This window comes from Equus quagga, chromosome 5 (genome assembly GCF_021613505.1).
Source record: "Equus quagga isolate Etosha38 chromosome 5, UCLA_HA_Equagga_1.0, whole genome shotgun sequence".
Lineage (NCBI taxonomy): Eukaryota > Metazoa > Chordata > Mammalia > Perissodactyla > Equidae > Equus > Equus quagga.
The window spans coordinates 113,450,618-113,463,048 of record NC_060271.1 but is presented as its reverse complement, the minus strand read 5'-3'; the positions used below and the strand labels follow the sequence as shown (position 1 = coordinate 113,463,048).

The window sequence follows — 12,431 nt, the reverse complement described above, 5'->3', positions numbered from 1 at the left end:
TGGGAAGGAGCAGAGTTGTCAGCTACTCTCAAAAGCCCTTCTCTTTACAGAAACTATGAGGGCTGGTTAGACTGTAGCTCTTTGAGAAGCCTCCTAGGAAATAAACACACGGGCAAGATGAACAGTCCCTGGTTCTCAGGAAAGCCTGAGAAATTTATGAAGATCCAACATTGAGTAATGAAGGAAATGCATCCTCATCCTAATTTATAGTTGCCATTTATTGAACACTTAAGATGTGCCAGGCATTGTTCTAAGAGCTTTACAAGAAGTACATTCCACAGACACTATAAGGAGGTATTATTATAATCCCCATTTTAGAAACATGGAAATTTGCCCAAAGTTAAGCATCAATTAAATGATGGAATGGAGGTCCGGCTCCGTGGCCGAGTGGTTAAGTTTGCGCGTTCCGCTGCGGTGGCCCAGGGTTCAGATCCTGGGCACGGACATGGCACTGCTCGTCAGGCCACATTGAGGCATCGTCCCACATCCCACAACTAGAAGGACGTGCAACTAAGATATACAACTGTGTACAGTGGGGGGTTTGGGGAGATAGAAGCAGAAAAATAAATGTTGGAATGGGATTTGAACCCACAACTGCGGAGTCCGAATTGGAGCTTTTATTTTCATTTAAATTCACATCTCCTGGTTCCTCATCATCAACAGCACTCCGCAGGGTATGGTGTTTTCCATCCTCACAGGCCTGTCTCCATCTCCATCCCTTTCGATTTATTTGGATGAAACCCTCCTTTTTGTAATGTGCCAACACTAGAGGTCAGTGAAGATCATGAGAGGCTGGGACTCTCTCCTCAACCCTGAATCAAATTGAGAGGGGACAGTTTGATAGGAGTGAGGATCAATTTGGCCTAGTTGGGGAATCAGGTGAAATCTGGGGAAATTAAGCCAAGAAAGGAGAGACCAGCCCTCTGTCCCTGTTGCCAGAAGGCAGGTGTGTGTCTGTGTCTATAATCTCATGTTCACCCATCCCGGCTGTGGTTGCTCACTCAGAGTTACATGAACAATGCAAGAGTTCACCAACTGTCTGGAGACCTCATTAGCAGCATAAGCTTGGCAGACTGCCAACTGCAGAAAGCATCTGGGGAAGGAAAGGAGGAGGGGCGCAGTGCTGACTCAGGCTGGGTTGTTATTAAATGCCACATTCAGCACCTCTGCCATGGGCTGAGTGTGCCAGTCTCCAAGGGAAGCTGCCGAGCCCAAATGCCCTGGAGGAAGTCAGCTCTTGGTTAGCATGCCTCTTCCAGGAACCAGCTCTCCAGGCCTTGTAGAGAAGAGAAGTCCCCATTCTATTGACGACAACCCCTCCCTGAATAAGAATAGCAGGATCCACTGTCCCTGTCAGGTCCCCAGCTGGAGGGCCAGCCACTGGCCATCTTAGCTTTCTTCGCTGTAATCCAGAGGCCCTTGCCATCCCTCCCAACTGTGATCCCTGAGTGTCTCTTCTTTGGGAGCAGGGCCACACTGTCCTGGGGCCCCCACTTACCCTGGCGAAGGTCCGGAAGCCCTGGAGGATGGGTCTGTAGCCTGTGCAGCGGCACAGGTTCCCTGTGGTACAAAGAAAGAGCTGCAGTGTCAGCAGAGACTCCAGGGCAGGTGAGGGGTTTGTGGCTTTGCTCCCGGCTCAGTTAGATGCTCTCTTTGCACATTCTGTTTCCTCTACCTGTAACCCTCCTCTTCCTCCTTGTCTTCCCGACTTCAAAGCATCTAACCTGTCTTCCAGGAAGCCTTCTTAGAATGCCCAGACTGAATCAGGTGCCCCTCCTACGTGCTCCCCTGGTGACCACTCATGGCTTTATCAGTGAGCCTATCAAACTACATCGTCTTTCTCTTCAACATATGAACTCCTTGAGAGTGGGGACTGTGCCTTTCATCCCTGTGTCCCTTATACCCGGTATGGTGCCTGACATATGATAGGACTCAATATAATGGATTGAATAAGTGATGGATTGAATGATGAATGGAGGAGCATTCTTCTCTACTCAATTCCAAGGAACAGACACCTGATCCAGACTCCTGGGCCCATTCACAGAAGGAAAACTGGGAAGCCAGTCTCTGCCCAAGGCTCAGAATCATGGTCACCATCCTCATAGGTGGCCTTTGCCCTGCAGAGTCCTGTTGTGGTGAAAGCTGAGAGGGAAGGAAGCCATGTCACTAGCTTCTGTAGAGTTTTCCAAACGATCTTCTCCTGTGCCAGCCACCCACTGCCACCTGGTCCCAGTGCAGGGGGAGGGCAGGAAGACAAACACTAAAGCAGAAGACCCCAGGAGGTCACCGAACCACACAGTGTTCTAAGAGAGGGCCAACCTTCCAGTAGATCTTAGCCGCCACGTCGGGGTGACCTGAGCCTTTCTTGCAAAGGTCAGTGCCCTGAACTCCTAGCCCACTCCTGGCTTCCACTCTGGCCCGGCCCAACCTCTGCAGAGCCCCCTTTGCCATCCCACCTCCCTGGCTGTGCTTCAAGGCTGGTACCTTGCAGGGCATCCTCGATCTCCTCCATGGTGGGCTCGGGCTGGTTCCGGAGCAGTGTGTACATGCTCATGACGATGCCAGGGGTGCAGAACCCGCACTGGGACCCATGGCTTTTGGCAATTCTCTCCTAAAAGGGGAAGAAGATGTAGACACTTGCATTGGCAAAACCCCTCCCAGGCTCCCTACACAACTGAACTGAAGTCAGCCCATGTTGACAGATAGTGTGGAGTAGCAGTCACTCCACAAAGTCAAATCCTGGTGCCATCCCTCACCAACTGTGACCTTGGCCAGATTACCAAGCCTCTCTGAGCCATATGTTCCTCAACTGTATGATGAGGAATGTCCTACTATTTACCTCTAGAGCTGTGGTGAGGATTCAATGAGCTAATTCACATGAAACTCCCAACATTTTTTACCTGGCATACAGTAGGTTGTCAATCACTGTCAGTTATTAGTAGGAAAGCCCCTTCAAGGAATAGGAGTCATGAGAACCAGAAGGAGCTTCTCAGCCTGCCTTGAGTTGAGGAGGAAGAAAGCCGAGAGATTTGTCCAAGTGAAAGACCTATGTCCTGTTCTCATAACTACACTATCCCACAATCCAACCCAATAAGTATTTATTAACAACAAACTGAATACATTTTGTTCCAAAAAGAATACCATTTATTCTTAAGTGAAGAAAGCCCATGATGTCCACTGGGGATATAAGAGTTGGGAAACATGTCATACAGAATTTGCTATATGTGTTGACTGTCACAGAATTTTCATTGAAATATGCAAGACTTTCATTACAAGGATATTCCTCACATTCATATTTTTTCTCTCTCTTGGGAGTCTCTCTTGGTACTTATGATAAGTAAAATTGCTAGACTATTGTATCCCCAGTGCCTAGCATGTAGTCAGTCATTTTATAAATATTTACTGAGAACCTGTTATTTGCCAGGCATGGCAGAGACTGTGGGCACAGAACACTGAAGAGAGATGAGGTCACTGGTCTCATGAAGCTCGTGTCCTAGTATGGGAGATACTGACAAAAACAAACAAGAAAACACCAGGTGGAGGTCAGTGCTATGTAGAGTATTAGTACTGGATGACATGAGCTGGAGTGACGAGTGGTTACTCGGAGTGGCCAAAAATGTGTGCTCTGGAAAGGTGACCTTTACGTTAAATTTAATAACTTGATTAGGATCAGGGAAAAGTGTATTCCATGTAGAAGGTACAGCAAGGGCAAAGGCCCTGAGTACAGCAAATACACAAGCCTGGTGCTGGAGTTGCTGAAAGGCCAGTGTGGGTGGAACCCGCTGGAACAAGAGAAGTTGGCTGGGGGAATAGGCAGCAGCCAGATCATGCAACTCTTCATAAGCCAGGGGAAGGATCCAGAATTTTATTCTGAGTGTGATGGGAAGCCATTAGGGGAGTTTCAGCAGGATGTGATATTATCTAATTTATGATTTTAAAGAATTGTTCTAGCTGTTGTGTGGGACAAGGGTTGTAGGGGGCAAGGGTAGAAACAGGAGACCAGGACATTATAGTGGTCCAGGCAGGAGGAGTGGTTGGCCCTGACCAAGCAGCAATAGGAGAAATGGAGAGAAAAGGAAGGTTTAATTTCAGGCTGTGGAGGTACAGAAGACAGTACTGGATGGGTTGGGTGTGGTGTATGAAGGAGAGAATCATAAGTGGCTCCTAGATTCATGTCATAAGCAATTGGTTGGATGCTTTTGCCATTGGCTCAGATAGAGGAACAATTACCCCTAAGAGAGAACTAGAAACTGGATAAAAAGAATTCCCATGAAAAGGGACAGTGCTGACTGAGGTGGAAAAGGCAGAAAATCCTTTCTGGGGAGAAAACAGCCACCTATGGCTGCAAAGCTTCATGGCTGGCCAGGAGCAACCTTAAGGTACAAAGCCTTCCCTGGAGGAGTGGGGGATCTGAACAGGGGAGCATTACTACAACAAGCAGCTTTTAAACTCAGCACAAGATGAGTGTCATAATATATGGCATTGCTGCCTATTAACAGCAATGGGGAATGCCCCTAGAAAAGCTATCAGACATAAGAGGAAAAAAAATCCTTCTCTTCAAGGGCCCATGCACACATTCACCCATTTCAGAAAGCTAACTAAAATCACCAGAAAGGTGCACTGTCCTTTGGTGAAAAGCGACTCACCTGATAGGCTCCAGGGGCCTCTCAGTGAGGGGTGAGACCTCTCCAGGGACTGAGACATTGGCTACAGCCATTATTGTGACCCAGCACGAGCATACTGACACAGATGCTGGCAGACACCATTTGTGGTCTTCCCCTGGCCTGTTAGCTCAGGGATCTGCCCCACCCACTAGATCACCTATTTTTGAGAGTGAAATCAGCATCCTGGCAGACTGAGTTTCCCCAGCAATCTCTCACCTCCAACATACAATGAAAAGGACATTCATACTCCAACAGAGGACACCCAAACACAACACAAAAGACGTCGGAGAGACCCACACAGCCATATGATGGAGAGCAGAGAGGCTGGAGCCGCCATGGAGGAGGTGGAATGGGTTAAGAGAAAGCTTCACTCCCTCCCCTAAAGACTGTGATCTGGGACAATGGGAGGCCACTGAGAAGGAAGGAATGGAGGAGGGGACATCATTTGTGGGAACATCCAGGATCCCTGAGGGCCCTTGCAGCCTATAGGGAAGCCCTCTACCAGGGTGAAAGATTTTGCCTGGGGTGAGGGGGGAGTGACCTTATCAAGCCAACTCCCCAGGAGAGCAGATAACAAGAGCAGAGTGAGAAAGCCCTGAGAGTATGCAGAAGAAAGTACCCTTCGCCCCATGCACCCAGCCCAGCTCCACTGCCTGGGATCTTGTGGAAGGCAGAGGGCTTAGAATACGTGGCTCTTGACCCCCACCCAGTGGCAATAGGCAGTAACTGTGACCAAATACCAGGATGCAAAAAAATCAGAGCCACTCCCTTGAACAATATCAAACATTATATTAGATCTCCAAACCACAGAGAAAATGACAAGTACCCAGAAATCATTCCAGAGGACACAGAAATATGTAATCTAAATGACAAAGAATTCAAAATAGCTATCATCAAAAAACTCAACTAGTTAAAATAGAATGTAGAGAAGCAATTCAATGAGTTTGGGAGCTACTTCACAAAAGAGATTGAAAGTATAAAGAATCAATCAGAAATATTAGGGATGAAAGACACAATGGAAGAAATAGAGCACCTATTTAATCTAGCTCAGCCAGGGCAGGCTGCCCACCCTAGAGGCTGACCCCAGCCAAAAGGAAGCCCTTGGGCAGCTTGTGGGCCCCCATAAGCAGGGTGCCTTGAGCCTGTGCAACCTGGGCGTGGGTCTGCTTCTGCAGGGTAGGGCATGTGTGAGGGATGGGCCTTCATTGATGCAGTATATGAGACCCCTGCAGCTTGAGTCTACTTTAGGAGGTCATGGTAAATGCATGGGACAGGACTGTGTTGATGGGCTATGTGACCATGAAGGTGGTGGGGCATATAAGCTGCAGCAGACAAGTGTTTCTCAAACAGCCACATAGGAGATCAGCCCCACCTTCCAAAGCCTGAAAAACTTGGATGCTCCCATGCCTGGAGGCAGCTCCACTTTGCTGAAACTCTGAGAAAGCTGACAACAGCTTTGCAGGCCAGAGACCTACAGCAATTGTAAGCCCCTGAGCCTAGCACCAGCCATCCTGGGGACCTACTCACTTAACAGAGAAACTGCAACAGGAATGTGCTATTAGACCTTTATCCACCTGTGCTGGGGCTCGCCACACCTGATACACTGACTGAAAGGACCATAGCAGCCGCATGCAGCTGAGCATTATAACCAGCCAGCCAGGGGGACAGGCCAGCCTCCCCAGGAACCTGCAGCAAGAGCAACACTGCCATAACAGGAGGACACATGTAGCCCACACAGGGGACTCTCCTAGAACATTTGGAACTGGTGACAAGAGGGAAGCACACTGCTGGACCTCATAAGGCATCTCTTTCATAAGGCCACCTTTCCAAGATTGGGGGACATAGCTGACCCTCCTAATACATAGATATAAGCACAGAGAAAGAGGCAAAATGAGGAGGCAAAGGAATATATTCCAAGTAAGGGAACAGTACCAAACCCCAGAAAAAGAACTAAACAAAACAGAAATAAACAATCTACCTGACAAAGAGTTCAAACAAAGAGTCATAAGGATGCTCACTGATCTTAGGAGAAGAATGAATGAACGCAGTGAGAACTTCAACAAAAACCTGGAAAATACAAAAAAGAACCAATCAGAAATGAAGAATACAACACTGGAAGTGAAAACTTCACTAAATGGACTCAATATTCTAGTACATGATATGGAAGAATGGATTAGCGAGCTGGAAGAGATACTGAAGGGAATCACCCAAGCTGAACAGATAGAAGAAAAAGGAATTAAAAATAATGTGGACGGTCTAAGGACCTCTGGAACAACATCAAGTGTGCTAACATCCGTGTTATAGGTGTCCCAGAAGGAGAAGAGAGAGACAAAGGGGCAGAGAATCTATTTGAAGAAATAATAGTGGAAAATTTTCCTACCTTAAAGAAGGAAATAGACATCCAGGTATAGGAAGCACAGAAAGCACCAAACAGCATAAACCCAAAGAGGCCCATACCAAGACACATTATAATTAAAATGTCAAGAATTAAAGATAAAGAGAGAATCTGAAAAGCTCCAAGAGAAAGGCAACAAGTTACACAAAAAGAACACCCCATAAGGCTATCAGCTGAGTTCTCAGCAGAAACCTTACAGTCTAGAAGGGAGTGGCACGATATATTTGAAGTGCTGAAAGGAAAATACCTACAACCAAGAATATTCTACCTGGCAAGATTATCATTCAGAAAGGAAGGAGAGATAAAGAGTTTCCTGGGCAAGAAAAATTAAAGGAGTTTATAGCCAAGATACCAGTTTTAAAAGAAATGCTAAAGGGACTTACTCAAGTGGCAAAGAGACCACAAAATGGAATAAGAAAATTATTTTTTAAAAAGGCAATAAGACCCCTCATCAAGGCAAATATACAATAAAGGTATCAGATCAATCACTCTATGAAGCTAATATGGAGGTGAAAGCACAAAAGTACAAAAATTATCTATTTCAATGATAGGAGGGTAACAGATTCACATGTACAGAAAAAAGGTTAAATGATATAAAACATAAATTGTGGGAGGAGGGGAGTAAAAGAGGAGAGCTTTTATCAAGACGTCAAACTAAAGAGAACATCAACTTAAAATAGATTGCTATATACATAGGTTATTATATATGAACCTCATGGTAATTACAAACCAGAAACCTACAATAAATACACAAAAAATTGAGAAAGGAACCCAAACATAATACTAAAGAAAACCATCAAACCACAAGGGAAGAGCACAAGGGAAGAAGAAAGGAACAGAGAAGAACTATTAAAACACCAAAAGAAGGAAAAAAATGGGAATAAGTACATTTTACCAAAAGCTACGTTCAACTTCAACAGACTAAAGGCACCAATCAAAAGGCATAGTGTGGCTGATTGGATAAAAAAACAAGACCCATATATTTGCTGCATACAAGAGAAACACTTCAGACCTAAAGACACTCACAAACTGAAAGTGAAGGGATGGAGAAAGATACTCCGTGGAAATGTCAATGAAAAGAAGCTGGGGTAGCAATACTTATCTCAGACAAAATAGACTTTAAAACAAAAACTGTTAACAAGAGACAAAGAAGGACACTACATAATGATAAAGGGAACAATCCAACAAGAGCATGTAACACTTGTAAGTATGTATGCAGCCAACATAGGAGCACCTAAATATATAAAGTAATTATTAACAGACATAAATGGAGAAAAAGACAGCAACACAATGATATTAGGGGACTTTAACACTCCACTTACACCAATGGATAGATCATCCAAACAGAAGATCAATAAGGAAACATTGGCCTTAAATGACGCATTAGACCATATGGACTTTGTAGATAAATACAGAACATTCCATCCAAAAAGCACATTCTTTTCAAATGTGCATGGAATATTCTCCAGGATAGATCGCATATTAAGCCACAAAATAAGTACCAAAAATCTAGGAAAATTGAAATAATACCAAGCATCTTTTCTGACAATAACAGTATGAAACTAGAAATCAACTACAGGAAGAAAATAAGAAAACCCACAAATATGTTGAGATTAAACAAAATGCTGCTGAAGAACAATTAGGTCAATGAAGAAATCAAAGGAGAAATCAAAAAATACCTGGAGACAAACGAAAATGAAAATATGACATGCCAAAATTTATGGAATACAGCAAATATGATTCTAAGAGGGAAGTTTATAGCAATACAAACACACCTTGATGAACAAGAAAAATCTCAAATAAACAATCTAACAATTCACCTAAAGGAACTGGAAAAATAAGAACAAAAAAAGCTCCAAATCAGGAGAAGAGAGGAAATAATAAAAATCAGAGCAGAAATAAATGAAATAGACACTAAAAAAGCAATAGAAAAAAATCAATGAAACGAGATTTTTCTTTGAAAAGATAAACAAAATTGACAAGACTTTAACTAGACCAACCAACAAAAAAAGAGAGAAGCCTCAAATAAATAAAATGAGAAATGAAAGAGTAGAGATTACAATGGACACCTCAGATATACAAAAGATTATAGGAGAATACTATGAAAAGCTATACACCAAAAATGGGATAATCTAGAAGAAATCAATAAATTCTTAGATTTATACAACCTTACAAAACTGAATCAAAAGGAAATAGAGAATTTGAATAGGCCAATCACCAGTTAGGAGGTTGAAACAGTAATCAAAAACCTCCCAATAAATAAAAGTCCAGGACCAGACAGCTTCCTTGGTGAATTGTACCAAACATTCAAAGAAGACTTAATACCTATCCTTCCAAAACTCTTCCAACAAATTGAAGAGGAGGGGACGCTTCCTAACTCATTCTATGAAGACAAAAGTACCCTGATTTTAAGATCAGACAAGGACAACACCAAAAGAGAAAATTAGAGCACCAATCACTAATGAACATCACTGCAAAAATGCTCAACAAAATACTTGCAAATAGAATACAATGATACATTAAAAAGATCATACGCCATGATCAAGTGTGATTTATTCCAGGGATGCAGGATGCTTCAACAACTGCAAATCAATCAATGTGATAACACTACATTAGCAAAATGAAGAATAAAAATCACATGATCATCTCTGTAGATGCAGAGAAAGCATTTGACAAGGTATGGCATCCATTCATGATAAAAACTCTGAATAAAATGAGTATAGAAGGAAATTATCTCAACATAATAAAGGTCATATATGACAAATTCACAGCTAATGTCATTTTCAACAGAGAAAAACTTAAAGCTATCCTTCTAAGAACAGAAACCAGACAAGGATGCCCACTTTCACCACTCTTATTTAACATAGTATAGAAGTCTTAGCCAGAGCAATCAGGCAAGAAAAAGAAATAAAATGGATCCAAATTGTAAAGTAAGTTGTGAAACTATCACTGTTTGCAGATGAAAGGATTTTATATATAGAAAACCCTAAAGAATCCACCAAAACTCTTTTAGAAATAATAAATGAATATGGTAAAGTTGCAGGATACAAAGCCAACATATAAAAATCAGTTGGATTTCTATGCACTAACAACAAAGTAGCAGAAAGATAAGTTAAGAATACAACCCCAGGAGCTGGCTCGGTGACATGGTGGTGAAGTTTGTGCATTGCACTTTGGTTGCCTGGAGTTTGCGGGTTCAGATCCTGGGCGTGGACCTACGCACTGCTTATCAAGCCATGCTGTGGAGGCATCCCCTATACAAAGTAGAGGAAGATTAGCACAGACGTTTCTCAGGGACAATTTTTGTCAAACAAAAAGAGGAAGATTGGAGAAGATGTTATAACTGGAACAATCTCCCCCCACACACACAAAGAATACAACCTCATTTACAATTTCAATAAAAAGAATAAAATACTTAGGAAACAATTTAACCAAAGAGGTGAAAGACCTGTACACTGAAAACTATAAAACATTGTTGAAAGAAATAGAAGAAGACACAAAGAAATGAAAAAATATTCCGTGCACTTGGATTGGAAGAATTAACTTAGTTAAAATATACATATTTCCTAAAGCAATCTACAGATTCAGTGCAATCTCTATCAAAGTTCCAATGACATTTTTCACAGAAATAGAAGAATACTAAAATTTATTTGGAACAACAAAAGACCCTGAATAGCCAAAGCAGTCCTGAGAAAAAAGAACAAAGCTGGAGGTATCACAATCTTTGCCTCAAAATATACTACAAAGCTATAGTAACCAAAACAGCACAGTACTGGCACAAAAAGTGACATACAGATCAATGTAACAGAATAGAGAGCCCAGAAATAAACCCACACATTCATGGACAGCTAATTTTTGACAAAGCAGCAAAGAATATACTAGAGAGAAAGGACAGTCTCTTCAATAAATGATGTTGGGAAACTAACAGCCACATGCAAAAGAATGAAAGTAGACCATTATCTTACACCATGCATAAAAATTAACTCAAAAATGGGTTAAAGACTTGAAAGTAAGAACTGAAACCATGAAACTTCTAGAAAAAAGAACCAACAGAAAAAATAAAGAAATGGGACTACCTCAAACTAAAAAGCTTCTGCACAGCAAAGGAAACCATCAGCAAAATGAAAAGACAACCTAACAATTGGGAGAAGATATTTGCAAACCATATATTTGATAAGGGGTTAATATCCAAAATATATAAAGAACTCATACAACTCAACAAAAAATAAGTAACAACCCACTTAAAAAATGGGCAAAAGATCTGAACAGATATTTCTTCAAAGGGATATATAGATTGCCAACACGCACATGAAAAGAGGTTCAACATCACTAATCATCAAGGAAATTCAAATCAAGACTACAATAAGATATCACCTCAGGCCTGTAAGAATTATTAACAAGACAGGAAGTGAGCAATTTTGGAGAGGATGTGGAGAAAAGAGAATTCTCATACACTGTTGGTGGAAGTGCCAACTGGTGCAGCCACTATGGAAAAGAGTATGGAGAGTCCTCAAAAAATTAAGAATAGAACTACCATATGATCTAGCTATTCCACCTCTGGGTATTTATGCAAAGAACATGAAAACACAAATGAGTAATGATATATGCCCCCCTATGTTCATTGCAGCGTTATTCACAATAGCCAAGAGTTGGATGCAACCTAGGAGCCCTTCAAGGGACAAAAGGATAAAGATGTGGTATATGTACACAATGGAATACTACTCGGCCATAAAAAAGGATGAAATCTGGCCAACTGTGACAACACGGATGGACCTTGAGGGTATTATGCTAACCGACATAAGTCAGAGGTAGAAAGTCAAATAGCATATTACCTCACTCATAAATAGGAGATAAAAACAGTAACAAACAAACACAGAGAGAATGAGATTGGATAGGTGGTTACAAGAGGAGAACAGGGGGACAGAGGAGGGTCAAAGGGGTAATTAGGCACATGTGTATGATGATGGATTATAACTAGTCTTTGGCTGGTGAACGTGATATAATCTAAACAGAAATCAAAATATAACGATGTACACCTAAAATTTATAAAATGTTATAAACCAGTGTTACCATAATAAAAAAATTTTTAAAAAGGAAAATTACAAGCCCTAATTCACCTTCTCATATCTCCTGAGGTTGGGCAAGTTTAGTAATTTCCCCTTTTCCTGGCTAAGAAACGAAGCTGTAGAGGTGAAGCAATACCACCGTCACCCTGCTTTGACCTCCCGCGACTGGTCTAAGATGCTCCTCCCGAGGAAAACAATCACCTTGTTCAGTGAGGGGCCCTCATTTATAGACTCACATAAGGTGCCCAAGGAAGGTGTGATCTGAACTCACGTCTCCTCAAATGGTCTAGGGAGGATTAAGACTTG

At 42.2% G+C, this 12,431-nt stretch overlaps 2 protein-coding genes across 5 annotated transcripts in view; both read right to left on the bottom strand.

Annotated features, from left to right (window-relative positions):
* The window catches only part of XDH (xanthine dehydrogenase), a 132,725-nt gene that overhangs the window by 26,004 nt on the left and 94,290 nt on the right, over window positions 1-12,431 (bottom strand). The gene's annotated exons all lie outside the window — the stretch shown is intronic.
* LOC124239806 (xanthine dehydrogenase/oxidase-like) overlaps window positions 1-12,431 on the bottom strand; it is a 20,635-nt gene that overhangs the window by 2,727 nt on the left and 5,477 nt on the right. For 2 of the 4 annotated variants that reach the window (XM_046662139.1, XM_046662137.1), the window contains exons 2-3: window positions 2,485-2,611; window positions 1,499-1,560 (exon numbers count right to left, since the gene is read on the bottom strand). In XM_046662139.1, the coding sequence (XP_046518095.1) occupies window positions 1,499-1,560; window positions 2,485-2,554 (132 nt within the window). In that variant the 5' untranslated portion in view covers window positions 2,555-2,611. Of the gene's footprint in view, window positions 1-544; window positions 813-1,498; window positions 1,561-2,484; window positions 2,612-2,900; window positions 2,999-12,431 lie in introns of those variants that run through there. The other 2 variants (XM_046662140.1, XM_046662138.1) reach the window with 2 other exon arrangements.